General features: G+C 46.9%; 1 protein-coding gene across 1 annotated transcript in view; it reads right to left on the bottom strand.

The window, feature by feature from the left end:
- IGF2BP2 (insulin like growth factor 2 mRNA binding protein 2) overlaps positions 1-15,974 on the bottom strand; it is a 73,901-nt gene that overhangs the window by 8,894 nt on the left and 49,033 nt on the right. The window contains exons 6-10 of the mRNA XM_085316594.1: positions 12,756-13,028; positions 7,027-7,161; positions 5,733-5,855; positions 5,319-5,454; positions 4,992-5,120 (exon numbers count right to left, since the gene is read on the bottom strand). Of these exons, the coding sequence (XP_085172720.1) occupies positions 4,992-5,120; positions 5,319-5,454; positions 5,733-5,855; positions 7,027-7,161; positions 12,756-13,028 (796 nt within the window). The remainder of the gene's footprint in view (positions 1-4,991; positions 5,121-5,318; positions 5,455-5,732; positions 5,856-7,026; positions 7,162-12,755; positions 13,029-15,974) is intronic.

The raw sequence follows: 15,974 nt of genomic DNA, 5'->3' as shown, positions 1-15,974 counted from the left end.
AAAAAAAAAAAAAAAAAAAAAGGCTGCACATGAAGACCTTCAGTTTTCATTTTGAATTCATAATCCCAGTCCCAGTTTTTTTTGCCAGGACTACTTGTGAATGGGAATTCTGGCCACCTCCAAACTGGAGTCTGGCCACTCCAGACAAGACTGTTTGTCTATGAAATTTGTACTGGTTCTTGCTAGTAGATGTCTGTCATTGGCTGAACTGAAGGAGCCACACCGTGTGGCACATAGAAGGCCCACAGCAGACAGAGATCCCAGCAGGATCAGAGTGGGGTGCTGCCCAATGGGAAGCAGCCTCACAGCAGTGTCATCTTGGTGATCTTGGGAGGTCACATACAGGGATGTGATGATGGGGGCATTCATTCAGACATCAAGAGGGATCCTGTGTGCAGTGAGGCCTGGGGGAAGATGATGAGAGATACTGAAGGTCTTGTGAAGGTACAAGAGCCTGAGCACAGGGCAAAGATGGAGATGAATATTTGACCCATGGACCACGGTGAAGCACCCAAGCCTGGAGGAGGGAAGGGAGCATCTGGGCAGCGCTTTGCTCCACTCCAGACTGATTAGAGCCTCAGCACTGCAGGGACTCTGCCTGAAGCTTTCGGGACCCTTTGGAGAAGTGAAAACACAGACTAAAGAAAATGTTCTCTCAAGAGCTGGTTGAGGTAGCCAGGCTGGAAATAAGGAGAAAACAGTGTATCTCTGCACAGACAAAAGCAGGGGGTGAGGCTCCAGCATCCTGGAGGGCCAGAGTGCATGACAAGGAAGATGAAAATGTCAGCAAAAATCTGAAGGGGGTCCTGGAAGAGCTTCAGAAGTCAGACCTGGGCTGAGCGGCCTGGCTGGTATGGCTGTGCCTGCTCAGATGGCAGACAGACCGCCTCCCGCCAGCAACGGTGCCTGCAGCTGCTGCTCAGGAGGACAGGGACTCCTCGTGGGAACCTCCTCTGGGAGACCTGGTCAGGACATTACCACACCAACTGCCCCCATCTAATCACTGCCGCAGAGAGGTAGGAAAAGATCTCAGAAGGGCTCAGGAGGAAACATGACAACGGACACAGGACCAGACGCTGCAGCCAGGGGGATAGCCCCAGAGGTGAGGGCCTTGGAGTAGCCAGGACTAATGGGGATTCATCTCTGGGGCTATGGCATGTGCCAAATGGTATCTAGGGCTCTCTGCATCACAGACACTCAGAAACCCAAGGGAATTCATATCTATTAAAAACCACGGACAGCAGAGCTGGTGGCTTTTATTGGCATGCTAACTCCTGCTGGGGATTAGGAGCGGGTTCCTAGGCTGACTCAGTATCCTCAATGCAGACGCAAGTGTCTACACATTAACATCCAAACACATGACTGAGGCAGTCTGAGTCTGAATGTGTACACGTGCTCTCAGCAATTTCATAGCCACACTATCCATCTAACCTTAGCTGGGATGTTTAAGTAGTCCAAAAAAAAAAAAATAAAAAAAAATAAACATTGCTGAGCTCCCCAACTTGAGCCAATCCTACTGAAACCTCCAAAGCTGATGTTACCCCAGTGAATGCTGGGCAGAGATTCAAGCACCAAGGGAAAAAATGGAAGCCTCACCATCTGGTGTTGTTACTTGTCTTCAACTCCTCAATGTCACTAATACATCAGAGAGGCAGGGCACAAACATTTCTTCTGGAAGTAGAAATAAGTCTTCTCCTCTTTAGATTCAGGGAATAGCATCCAGATGATGCATGCAAATCATAGTTGCTCCAAATCAGGAGGGGACTCAGCTTCCTCGCCTGCTGCACACACTGCACTTGCTCTTAGCCCTCTCTTTAAACTCCGTGCACCGAGATTTTGCCATTCCTGCGTCAAGTCATGATGGTAAATTGTGGGTGGCTATAGCACAGCTCTGTGGGTACTATGCCTGAATGTGCAAATGCGAGGAGATGGCCATCCTCCTACTGGACCTTGTCCTGCCTGCTTCTGGCCATGGGCCTTCCTTCCCGCAACCCTCTCCTGTATCAGAGAATCCATTCCTGTTCAGCAATTTCTCAGGAAATATGGACATGGAGACCAAAGCAACTATCTGGTTTCCTTGTGGCATAATAACCAGATTAATGTCCTTAAACATTTCACTGTGAGGCATCTTCTCCTCCTTTCCCTTCTAACATCTTCTCCATTTCTTGAAAGTTTTGGTTTAAATTACAGCCACTGAACCTGCAGTGCACAAGTCCTGCTGATGTGGCTGAGCACTGAAAATCTCAGAATAGTGCTTCTTTGTGGGACCCAGGGAAGTTGTACCTAAATCACCTATTAGCTGCCTAACTGAGAAGCCCCATACAAACAGACCCTCCACTCCTTGCCATGACAGATCACCCCTGTCTTCAGAAACAACCTTTCTGACTTGTGAAATAGATGGTGTTCAGAAGGACGCAATATCCTTCCTTGTGTTCTGGCTTCTCACAACCTCTGCACTAATGCTTTCAAAGAAAGAACACTATTAAGATAGAAATCAAATGTCACCTTCTAGAAGCTAACCTGGTTTCCTATTAAGTGTTTGACTACACTTTGTTTTTATTACGGAGAAGAGAAGGCTCATTGCAGAACTAGTCAATGTAGCTTTAAAAGTGCATGCAAATTTTGGGGCAAACAAGTCCAAACAGGAAAGGATGCCTTTCAGGAGACCTTCCCATATGCCTCATCCATTTTACCTGTCTACGGAGCAACAAATGCCACTATCATTGCAGGGTGCATAGTCTAAACAGTCAAATATAAATTTCCACCTGCTTGCAAGGCAACACAACTCACTTCACTGAGCTCACAGAGGCAGAGCATCCGTCCCTCCAAGGGCTGGTAGTACACACACATGTGTGTTCACCCACATGTATGCACTGACCCACAAGCAGCCTCCCCTAAGATCCTGGCTCTTTGTGCTTTGCTGGGGAGCTAAGCACACCTCCAATCCTGACTGTGAATCTGAAGGAAGAAAGTGAAGGGGCTTGGTTTGGGTTTTGGCTCAAAATTCAGCAACATCTAGAGAAATGGAGGCAGAGAAGGTTTACAGTTTGAATGACATGAAAGATCTCAGCAACCCCACATGGTTTTGGCCCTTCTGAGCTCAGTGTAGTAAAACATTCAGTTTTTTCTCTTAAAGAAGTTACCAAAGCACTTGCCTCAGCTGGGTTCTAGGAATTCATTATTTGCAGTGGAAGTATGCCTATGGCTCGCTAAACACTACCACGTCAGCCCAGGTGACCAGACATGTTCACAGGCAGTGGGGAGCTGTGCATACACATCCCACAGGCATAAATATCACGTTCACACTCATCCATTCAGTCTGCTGCATCAAAACCCTAGTATTTTGACTCTGAACTCACCGTTCTTCTCCGACCACTCTGCTGCTATGGTTTTCAGAAAAAGAAAACAATAGAAGTAAATTAACTTTTTCTCCATTCTCCATGCATTTATAGTATCTAGGTAGAAATACTTAGACTAAATGATGCAGACTGTAGAGCTAACAATGGACTCCTTTGCAGAGTTTAAACCCTGGTCTTTCTAGGAGGGTTGTGCACATGCTAATAGGTACGAGACCAACCTTCTCTACCAGTAAAACAGACAGCCTATCTAACCCCTGCCTACTGTCTTCATGGGCTCCCTAGCTGCCACACAGATGCCTTAGGAGAAACACGTATTTGCAGTCTGTTCACATGGGTGGATGTATGCACCATTCCAAAGGAAAGCTGAAGAGCTCCTTCCCAGTCTCAGCACAAGTTGCCAGCATGTTTTTCAGGTGCTGGCCCATTTCTGCCCACGTGCAATCTCAAAGGTTTCAAAACAGCCTCTCAGGTTTGTTTCACCCACATCTCTGTGGTCACCCACGGTCTGGCTTCCCAAAGACACTACAGCACCATGAGAGAAAGAATAAAAACCATGTCTGTAAAGCCAGATGAAGATGAACTCCCAGCAAACACAATTCTTCGAGTGTTATGGCAAGGATCAAGGCTGAGAGAGACAGCTGCAAAGTGCATACTACTCAAGTGCTTTCAAGACATTCTCCAAGTGTATATAGTCATTTTACCAGCTCCTGTGTCAGAGAGGTCACAGTCTGTTCCCTCTAGCTATGACTTATTACAGTACTTGTTTCTGAATCCAATTAGTTTGGCATCACAGCAGGAAACCTCCCTGTGTGTTCTATGCACTGATAGCCCCAACCCACTGGGCTGTGTCAAGCCAAAATGTTTTCCACTCTCGCCAGGGGTAAGGCAAGATGGCCATCCTTGCCACAGCCAGTGGCCTCTGTACCTTCCTGCAGAGAGCCCTGGGAGTTCTGACATGGCACACACAGGCAGTGGTCCCACTGTCCAGGCTACAGGGAGCCCCCAGAAACAGCCCCATGCTGTGCGCACTGATTGCACACCAAGAACTGCTCCCGTGAGGACGTGACCATGGCTTCACGTTCGTGCAGGGCGTCAGGATCACAGACCCAGCTGCAGGCAGTGTCCTACAAGGCTTTTGCATACAGGCATTTGTGTAGGTTGCCTCTAGCTCACACCTACATGTGCAGAATGCACACCTGCAAGGGGAGCCAGACAAAAAACAGGCCAATAACCTTGAAACACAGCAAGTCCTCATACACGGAAACTCTATGATCTGCAGATGTGAAACAGTTTAACATCAAGGCACAGTTCATCTTTCCCGGGAGCTAAATTCAAGGAGGGACAAACCATCTTCATTCACTTTGCTGCTGCAGAGTGTAAAATCTCTGCAGGAGGGAGAGGCTGTAGAGATCAGAACTGCACAGAACCTGGGGGGGGCTCAAGCAAGTCTAAGGGGCTTTTAGCACATCTTCCTAAAACTGCCAAGAGTCAGAGCTTTTGTTCAAGGCTCTCCTTGATATGGCTTTTATAAGCATGATGTCTGGCCAGCCCCAAGAGCTGGAACAAGAATGTCTAGTGACCACTCAGTCTCCAAGAATAACTTCCCAGCACCCTGAAGTCTCTTGCACTTACTGCAAATGGGTGGTAAGGGGTGGCAGCAGCAGCACCTCGGGCCCCCGTGGCTGATGGGAGCATGGACAGCCCTGTCGAGAAGATCCCCAAAGCACTGAGGTTCAATCCTGGAATCAGATTGGCTTGTTGCTAGAAAAGCAAAGACACAGAGAAATGGGTAAAATGTGATTTGAGGTTGATGAGGTTGATTTGAGGTTCTCACAAAACAGTGCGAAAGTGATGGATGAGTCCTTTCCTTAGCAGATCGACCCCCTCCCAGTTTCATCTGGTTTCCTTGCTAATGACTCTGAAGTACTGGTATCCCAGGCAGGTGGTCCAGGAGCTTACATTGACGGCCACAACATCGTTCTCATAGGCCTCTCGCAACTTTTTCATGATCTCCACTTCTGCATTTGAACACGCTTCTGTGCTGCCCTTCACCGTGATGGTCCGCTCAGGGTTATAAATGGTTAAATCCTGCAAACTAGATCACATACAGACAAAATTGGAGATGTCGTTACATTTTCTTCAAGTCAAAAAATAGAAAAACTGTCAAATTAGAGAAGAGGATTCCTCCCCTGAGGTACTGTGCTCTTTTCCTAGGCTACAAGCCGTCCCCCTAACCAACAACACTGTCCACACATGAAGGGGAACACGTGCAGGAGGACATGATTGCTTTCTGTTCTGGTTCTAGGGACAAGTGTGTTGGGCTGCATGAGGCCTAGCCCTTCCCCAGGAGGTTCTATGTGCACGAAGACTTACGGAGAGATTGTGATCTTCGTTCCGGTGTCTTGCTCAATCTTCTTGAGGTTTCGGCCCTCCTTGCCAATCAATCTCCCAACCAGACTGTTGTGTGCTAGGATTTTCAAGGGAATCTCTTCTGCTCTAAAATGAATTAAAAAATAAAAGCTTAATTTACTGAGTTAGACAAAGGTCTGCCTAGCCTGGAAACCTATCATATCTAGCATTGGGCAGTAGTAAGTGCAACTGAAGGACCAGAAAAGCAAGGCAGGTCTGTTTCCCACCATCATATATCCTCAGTTTCTGGCAAAGCTTATAGACCTCCAGAGGCTGCTGTCACAGCTCATATTTGATGGGCACTTGTAGACTTTTGTTACATGTTTGCCCATGTGCTCTTTGGAGCTACCTAAGCTTCTGGTCTCCATGGCATTGACCAACACACCACAGTAAAAGTTATTGTGGGAGAAAGCACTGACAAGGGTTTGGTCCGAGTCAAATAGGAGACCATTTCATCTGCATCCATGTGGTGGGTATCTACGTCCCCGTCCAGGTTCTGCAGGCAACGATGCCTTTACAGACTTCTATGATCTTCCTCCCTAGTCAGTCCTTGTCTAGACTGGAGAATTCAGTCAGTCTAGAGTCCTGAACACTACCTCTGCTCATCAGCAGCCGTTGTCTGTGTGATGATAAGCCTCACGCTCATAGATCATTTTACATCTATCAACCATGAATTTTCTTGTTATTTTATTGCCTAGTCACTCAAAGACAAACTGCAATTAAATCTAGTCAAAAAAAGGGTACAATCTTACCCCCAAAAAAGTTCAAATCAAAATAGAAAATTTTCTTCTGGCTTGACATTATTTACAGTATTTTTCTATTTTTCCTTTCCATTTTCCATTTGATTTAGTTTTCCATTTTATCTCCATTTTATTTTCCATTTTAAACAATGGATATTTTTGGTTTCAAATGTGTGTTTTTCATTTCTTTGTAAAGCTGATATAAAATTTTCAAGTAACTTTAATTGTCTCAATTACTCTATTGTGAAATTCCCTCCCACAGCAAGAACCTTCCTCCACTACCAAAGAGTGAAGAGTAGATGAAAAGAAATACCACTGCTGAAATGATTTTTAAGCAATGACTCTGCGTGCAGGAAGTAAATAGAAGACAGTTTCTCTATCATTGACTTTAGTATTCTATTCTGGGACTCTTCCACTCAGTGAGTTTTCTAGACATGCAAATTAGCTGACCAAATTTCTAGCCCTTCCACCAAACCTGCTGATTTTGCTAAGGCGGGTATACTGCATGTTACACTTACGATTTAGTTTCGTCAGCCTCCTTCTGCATGATATCAAGTATCATGCGACATGCTTCGGAACACCCTTCCGGTGTGGCATGGATGGTGATGGGCTTTTCAGCTGCACCAGCATTCTCTTTTCGATGGATGTCAACCCTACAGTGAAACAATCAGCGGAGAGGAGCCCCCTGAGACCATACTGACATTGCAAGAAGGCTTTTGAGAGCTTATGAGATCAACTTGCTATTCAGAAAGGCTCATTTCAACATCTGCTCAGCTAAATCTTTGGGGTGAACCTGGGTCTCGACCGTCACCCTGTCTCACATAAGCCCAGGTAGTAGTTTGTTTCAGTTGGTTTAAATCATTTTTGACTCGGATTTGGACTACAGTTGCTTCTATGATTTGAGGTCTGCCTAGGAACTCAGGGATGTCAATCAAAATGAAATGATACATCAAGACAGGGCTGAACAAATCCTCAGCTGGACGAAGCGCTGAGCAACCTGACCTAACCTGATGCTAGTCCCACCTGGAGCAGGAGACTGGACTAGAGACCTCCAGAGGTCCCTTCCAACCTCAGTCTTTCTGTGAAAAAAACATGAGGCCATACAGAGAACAGCTGCTGCCAGGACTGTTGTATGTTCTTCAGGAGAGAAAGGTAACTTACCAGTAGCCAGTGTTTTTCACGATATGGAGTCATACATGCACGTTAACAACAGCACTTGTACTCACGCCCTTCCATGTGAGACCAGAAAGTTTTCCCTTGCGGTATCTGTAGAGACTGTGCTCTAGTTCCTCTGATCCTTCCCCTCAGCACATGGCAGAAAGGAGGAACATGCCTGCTTCCATTTCAGTTCCTCACTGCAGAACCGTACCTGGCAAAGGCCCTGAGAAAGAGGGAGAGAGGAAAGCAGGGTAGGAGACTCCCATATGTGAACCATGCATTTTGAAGAACATGGGTTACTTGTAAGCAACCTTTCCTTCTTCTCCAAGTGTGTCCACATGTTCTTTCCACCAGAGGATGACTCTGCGCAGTCATCCTGCCGTCAGTAACCTGGCAGCGATCTCAGGGTCCTGTCAGTCAGCTGCTGGCGGCACTATGATAGAAGAGGCTGTGCGAGCCTGGATCTTCCGGGTATGCTGCAGTACTTGCTGCTTGGCTGCACAGCAAGTGCCTGGAATGGAAACGCTGCACAGTCATTCATCTCCAATACGATGCCCTGTGGCCAAGACCAGATGCTCCAATTTCCCGTTTTTGTAAGAGATCCATGTGCTGACTGAGATTGGCACTGGTCATTGCCCGGCAGAGACTGCAAGACCAAGGGTTGTGATCCAAAGAGTTCCCTCAATGAAACGTTTGGACACCACTGGCTCATGGTGGCTTTGTACAGACCAGTTCTCCTAAAATCTCATGAACCAAAGTGTTGGAACATGGATTCTTAGTCAACTGGAAAGCAATGGGTAGAGAGGGAGCAGTTATGTGAACTTTCCCCAAGCTAAGAGAAAAGCCTGACTCCATCAACTTCAAAATGCACCCCAGTGTGATTAGAGCTAAGCACTGGAACAGAGGAAAGGAGGAATAGAGTCTGATCCCTTTAGCAGATTACATCCGTCTAGCAGATTTCCCACACCTATTAATTAGAAGTGCTTGGGCAGGAGAATGAAGAGGTGCTAGAGGAATCTGCTGCCCTGAGAACCCGACCTTGCTAGGCACATCTATGCCTCTGACACTTCCCAACAGAACAGGTGGATTTGACTTCCCTTAGGCTGTGTCTGCAATCCAAAGTGGGCAAGTTGTATATTGTCACTTGCATGCGACATCCTCTAATATGTTCTGAGGACTCTGTGGATCTCCAGCATGATGACATGAAGAATCTGTTCCTTCAGAGACATTGATCCTGGGCCTGCCAACTTGCCAAGGAAGCTCCTGACAGACAGGGAGGCATCCATTGCAACTCCCTTTGCAATAGCAGGGGAGAAGGCAAATGCATTATGATGCATCAAAGAAGATGATGACAGGCTCCTATTCCAGAGGGGTGCTGTGATATCTCACTGGCTTGATGCTGACAGTTCTGCTAGTCTCCTGGGGGTAGACTGAATGGGAATCTACAACAGGTCTCACAATCTCACTAACTGGGAAGAGTCAGGCAACTTCTTGAATTCACAAGTAACTGAGCTTGGTGAAGATGAGAAGTGTTGTAAGGCATGAATAGAAAGCATTACATCATGGCGATCTTCTACCAGTTCATCACTGACATATGAGGACAAAGTCACTGCTAAGAGCATAGATATATGCCTTTGTAACAAAGAGGAGCTGAGACCACCAGCGTAGATGGACTGAATGGATGCACTGAAATGACAATTATTCTGGGTAATCACTGGTGAGGGTCTTGCTGGCCTGCTGACTGCCATCCCCACCCCAAACCTGAATATGCAAATATGTGAGTTCAGTTTGTGTAGAGGAGATAGGATGGCAAAAAACAGCTACTGTATTTGGGCACATCCCACCCCAAACAAGGGGAGGGTAGAGGAGGACTCCGGACTTCCCACCATGTCCTAGCACTACTGTTTTACAGCACCAGTCTAACAGGAAAATGAAGAAGGTGAGCTTCAACTTCCATATACCCAGCAGCAGCTGGCCTGAGACCCTGGGGTGCTACAGAGAGAACAGATTGGGGCAGCAGACACTAGGATCAGAGGGACAGGAAAAGGGCAGATTTGCCTGTGGTGCAGCAGGAAAAAACCCCAAGGCGCTTCAGGGTGGCCTGCGAATGCTTCAGAGACCAAGGGCCTTGAAAGGAAAGGCTTCTCCAGAGAACGGTACCACGTGTGTATTGGGGCACCCCAGCCCCTTGGCTGCTTAGTAAAGATGGTTCTCCCTCTTCATTCAACTACAAAGGCAGCAATGATGCTGAAGGTCTTCCGGATTGAGTTGCTGGCCTGGGCTCCTTTTCAGTCAAGAGGAAGGCTCAATCTAGAGAAAATTTTGCCCTCTGGAGCTCAAAAAGTATCTCTGGCCATTGCTGCATGTAGAAGCATGTAGTGCTGCATGTAGTAGCTACATACTTGGAGGACTCTGGGACTCCGAACAGCTCTGGATAAGAGCAGGGACTGTGCAATAGGGGTTTCACTAGCTCCCTTGATCCCAGATGTGCCAGGATCAGTGCCCCTGAGTATGCACCTCAGGAAGGAGATCCCAGCAAAAGCTGCAGGGCACATGAGCACTGAGGCCTCCCAAGGGTGCCCTAAGCAAGGATAAAGCTGTGGGTTGACACTCCAGACCAGGCTGCTGTTACAAAGTCAACACAAGAGTGCAATGTTGGATGTGCCAGGGCCTTGCTGGAGGAAGATGGTGCACTGGAGGCCAGAGCTGCCACTTTGGCTGGTGGGAGAAGGCAGAGCGAGGCTGTCTCACTTCCCAGAAGAGGTTCTCCTGCAACTGCACGGCCCAGTGAATTCCCAGGTCTGACAAGGTTCACACCTTGTCTGAGGCTGGGGCAAAGGTGGCAGCACTGTGGCATGTGGCCTCCTCTCAGGCAAGCCAAAACACAGCTCAAAACATGGAGCATGACCTTACTTCATGGCACAAGGTCTTCAGGGCAGGCACTGGAAGCCAACACACAAGGAGAGATGGCTCTGCAGGGGAAACTGTTCCAAGCAGCAGTGTTTCACCTCAAGCGCATGGTTGGGAGAAACTGGCAGCAGGCGCATCCTACCTTTCACACCACGCATGGAGCAGGAGTCAGGGCATGCAAAGGAAAACTTTCCAGTCTCGGGTAGCAGGGCAGGGATACACCCACTGCTGAACATACAAGGGGACTCACCTGAAGAAGAAGGGTTTGAGGCTGACTTGGATCAACTAAAATTTGTTAGCACATTGCAGCTGGAACGGCAGCATGTGCCTTCACAGCTACTATGTGGCCACACTCTATGGCTAGACCAAGCTGTTGGTCTCATAAAAGAGCTCCTCTCCCTACAGTTCTGGCTTCCTTTTTGTATAAGCCTCTTTTTGCAACCTGTGCGAGCATTATGTCTGTTAAAAGCAAACAACGTGTTTTGACTTGTTCAGTTGCAGACCATCGCCTCTTGCTAATGCAAGTCACCCACAATCTCTGTCCTGCCAGGAAACGTTTGTGTCTATGTTGCTTCATGGACAAGGAGAGAAGGTTACACCCAGAGAAAGAAATCGGTCTGTGGTCTTCTCCCAGCTTTGCTCTCTGCAAGGTACACTGAGACATGGGTTTTACCCTCTCGGGGCAGCTTCTCTTTCAACTTGACTGAGTCCTAGGTTCAGTCAAAGGACACAGACATGCAAATCTTCACATATTTCTCTTACCCAGATTGGAGATTAACTTTCATACCAGGACAGTCAGGCTTTGGCATCAGTCTTTACCTATTACTGGCAGAAGTGAGTACCAGCAAAGATAGCATCCTCCTGAGCTATGCTGAGCTATACACTACTTATACTCGCAAACCACCAGGACACCTACCATGTTGGAAACCATATTACAAAAATCAGTAGTGGTCAGCATGTTTCAGAGACAGCTGATTACCAGCTGGGTCCAGAAGAAATTCGGCTCAAGCAGATGTGCTATTATGATTTAAATAATTTCCTCTAAAAGCTTCTCTGAGAAATAGGACGCCCTGGTGGATGTTCTGGTACAGGAGTCCTATGTCCTGTGGGATCATCGATTTCAGGATGATGAACATGGGAGAAGGCAGCTTTGGGTTAAACACAAACAAATCTGGGCAGGAACAGATTGTGCAAGAAAACCATGCAGAAAATCAGAAATGAAATCAACGTAAACATTAACAAGAGAAACAATGAAAACTTCAGCAAGACAGTCCTTTTTTTTTCCAAAAATAAAAAACGTTCAATCGAGAAAACGCTTCAAACAGTTACGAAAAGCACATTCCTTTCAAGGTTAACATTCGCACAGTGCCACATTTCCCCCAGAATATCTCTCACCCATATTGAGTGCTAGAGGATGAGCAAATCCCAAGGGCAAAGACCACATAGGCAATGGTCATTGCTTTCAGGATTCCCCTTAACAATTTATCCCAAATTTACCATTTTTTTTTCTAAAGCCTTGGCCCAAGTCACTCCCATAGAGTGAGGGATACACAGTCAAAGCAATAGTGGCTGAGAGAAGCAAGCCGATCTGTTTTGGGGGTGTTATCTGGGCTTGCTATACTCTGAAGTCCAATGTAGGGCCAGGCCTCTCTTGCTTTTTAAAGCATTGGGCCTCAGAAACCTGCTTCTGGTGGTGGTTAGTGTGGCTCCCCCTCCGAGAGACTTGCTGCACTCAGATCTCACTGGGCAGCAGCAACAATTTAGGAAATAATAGCATCTGAAGCGAGACTCAGTGTTGCTGATAATAACGGGGCCAGACGCATAGCTTCAGTGCACCCAACGTTGTTTCTCCCAGCGGCCAGGCAAAGGCACTGCCTGCCCCAGCGGAAGCAGGAGGCAACAGCTTATTTCTGAATTCAGGCTGCAGGTTTAGCTGGCTTGCCCCATGGGCTCTTACCCTGCACCTGGTGGGGGCAGAACGCTGCATCCCCCTCACCCCCAGCACTCAGTACACTCCTCTGAAGGTTATAATCAGATAAAACAGCATTTGCTGACAGTCAAAAGCAATGAAACATTCTTAGCACACAAAATAGCCTGCCCTGCCTCTGACCCCTACATGCCACGTGCTGGGGACCTACAGAGTCCTGTGGAAGGAAACAAAACCATTCGAGGTACTTACTTGGACTGGGTTTGCTTAGTAAGGTTCTTTATGGTCAAGCCCTCCTTTCCTATGATCGCACCAACAAACTGCGTGGGCACCAGCATCCGCAGTGGGAAATCGAGCTGTTTGGGCTGTGAGGAGCCCCCCGGGGAGGAGCCCTGCTCCCTGGAAGAGTGGCCCCCGCGGCGGGATCGCTGAGGGGGCGGAGGGGAGCTCACCTCTTCATCCGGGATGTAGGAAATCTTGAAGGAATAATTCTCAAACTGGTGGCCGCTGAGCTTCTCAATTGCTCTGAAAGGCAAGCAAATGATGGAAGTGGTGAGTTTGAGGCTTCAGGAGTGTGTCTCCTCAAGAGGTGAATATGTCTTCAGCAGTCCTAAGCACTCATCCTTGCAAAGACCCCAGCAGGACCATGGTCCTTCTCTCTCCCTAATTCCTTCTCCCTTCCTACTTCCTTCCTCTCTCATCCTACTCGGAAGGTGACTCAGAGAAGCCAGAATCCATCAGCTATCACCATGCTGAGGAAGACACCCCCAGCAAGATGGGACGATGCTCCCTTCCCAGTTGGGCCAACAGCCAGGCTGACACCAGGTCTGGAGGCATGGCCCGCCTTCCTCGGGCAAGGTGGGAGGCAAGCCCAGGAAAACGTCACTTCATACAGGGGGTAGGAATGCAGCTCCCATTGGTGCTAGACACGAAGGAGGGTGAGCATCTTCAGAAAAGGCTAGCCAGAGACAGCAGGGCCCTATGCTGTCACACGAAGCCAAGGCAAGAGGGGGAGAGGGATGGAGGATATCCTGTGCTGCATGTCTGCGTGAACATCTTACAGATCTGAAAACAGGAGGTAACATCCAAAAATGAATTCAAGTGGCAGAGAAGGATGGTTAGAGATGGCCAGTGCACACCTGAGCACATGTCAGAGAAAGGCCTGTTTAAAGCTGCTTTGTACATTCGCCCCGTAATGCTGGGAAAGGACCAGAGGGGATTACCACCAGGCAAGAGGAACTGGCAGAGCAATCAGGAGGGAGCAAATGGTGAGTGAGAGCTGAAGGGCTGGGGCTGAAGTACCTGGGCAATTACATTTGCCCCAAACTCCTTCTCAGCTGAGTGATACAGAGGATATGCACTTGTAATTTCAGATTGCCATGACTTCTACAAGTGGAGATGGCTTGAGCCATATTTACTTCCAATTCCGCTTTCTAATGCATTTTATTCTGGCTATTTATAGGCAGGCATACGAGCACGTTGCTGTAAGAAGCTTCTTGCCAGGCCTGTATTTCACATATAACATGTACTTCTGCAGTTTCACAATCTCCTTCTGAAATCTGTGCAGTGCCTTGCAATCAGATTTCTCTGCTGAGGTCTTCCTTCTGATCCGTTTCTAACATAATGTATTTTAAACCGAATACACTTTTACTCATGAAACGAGCCTACAGCCTTTCTTCCCTGCATCATTCAGTTGTGTGTCAAGCCACAGAGCACTGAGCCATCACCACACAGGACTGACTTCAATCCAGCTAGATGTGACCGATCAAGGTGTCTTCAATAATCCCGAAGTTTCTTACTCCAAAGCACCAAGTGGTGCTGTGCTGGTGAGAGCCCTCTCTTTGTCACACTTTTTTACCAAACACCCCAAGACACCTCAGTTCATGATGCATTTGTTTGTGGCCCATAGCATCTTCCACTGCCCTGCTCACAGTTGCCCGTTCTCAGGTCAGTTCAGAGCCGACTGTGCACCTAGCGTGGCTTCTTTGCTCTGCCCAAGGAGGACTCTCTTGCTGCCTTGCTCTTGGGCTGGCCAAGTAACCACATCTAGTTTCCAGGACCAGTAAATCATTGTTCCTATCTCTGTCTTCACATCTAAAGGATCCTTTAATTTATCTGGTTTTACAGTAGCAATCATACCTTTATTGCACCCAGCTGGCCTCTTTATCTGTTTTATTTGGTACACTTAAACTTTTACTTTAACCTCTGTGCAAATGAGACTTTCAATGGCATAAGAAACATTGGGCTGAAGCCTCAATCTCTATATGGGACCTATTCTAGATTAATTCCAGTCCACTATCACTTTTTTTCTTTTTTTCTTTTTTTTTTTTTGGGGGGGGGGAGGGAAAATGCATTTTGAATTCTCTCTGGTAAGACTCCTGGTAAATCCTTTAGCACATCTATCTCTGTTGGCAGCTGTGCAGCTACAACTTTCTGTCCCATGCTGCTGTGCAGTGTCTGTTCTTACATAGAAAAAACAGTGCTGCATCCTCTCGGAAATGGAACATGACTCTCACTGCCTTTTGCATTGGAAAACCTTGCTTTCTACACACATCAATTTACCATCAAGTAAAACCTGTGCTGCAACTGTTTTCCCACCATGATCACTTTGTCTTATTTCAGTGTTCTGCTAAGTGGCAGGACACAGAATTGTCTCCAAACTTATTAATGTTTGCATTTGGGAACTAGCCTCACTGTCTATAGCGTGGTTTTTTTTGCATGAACTCAGTTTTGACTTGCCTCTTAGTTACATCAGAAGTACCTTGGCCACTAATTATGAGATATGTTAATCACTTACTTGTAGCTAATAGCTGGAAATAGCCCTTACGTTTCTGAATTAACTCCTAAATTGCCAGAGTTCATAATTTTTTCTCCTTTGGATATGACAGATCTTGAAGGATGACTTTAAACGAGCACTACTCCATTGATCACCAGGCATAGGAGGTTCTTCCATTCTTTTGAAGTTTTTCTTGACAAGTGGCATTTCTTCAAGTCTCTTCTATAGTGTTTCTACACATCACACAAGCAATGTATCTTCTGCTGACCTCCATCCTCTTCAGAGACTGGCCGTTGACCACTTCTCTCCACCTCACATCTTTTAACTATTTATTCATCTACCTTCTCCATGGCAGGGGAACATTTTGAAAGCCTTTTAGAAGTTTATTAACTGGTTTTCTTGTGCTTGTTGTTTTCTTTAATGAGCATCCTTATTTAGGACAGTCTCCTTTTTATATTAAATATGACTGTTGTGGATGTATTGTATCATTCCTGTGAGAAAGATACATCTACGTACATGGCAGTCATGGTTACCAATTGGCTCTTTCACTGGAATATTTTGAACCAGGTCTGCACGCTGCCCAAGGACAAGGCAAGTGATGATTGTCTTTTTCTTAGCTCCAGGAAGCAGAAGTTGACACTCTCTGAAAATCTGCATTTCCAACTTGAATTTTCCCCAAATGACAAGGGGCGTCT

The sequence above is a fragment of the Rhea americana genome, unplaced genomic scaffold (assembly GCF_003343005.1).
Source record: "Rhea americana isolate MKP2758 unplaced genomic scaffold, rheAme1 scaffold_473, whole genome shotgun sequence".
Lineage (NCBI taxonomy): Eukaryota > Metazoa > Chordata > Aves > Rheiformes > Rheidae > Rhea > Rhea americana.
Note: the sequence above shows the minus strand (reverse complement) of the source record. Positions and strands in the feature narration are given on the sequence as shown.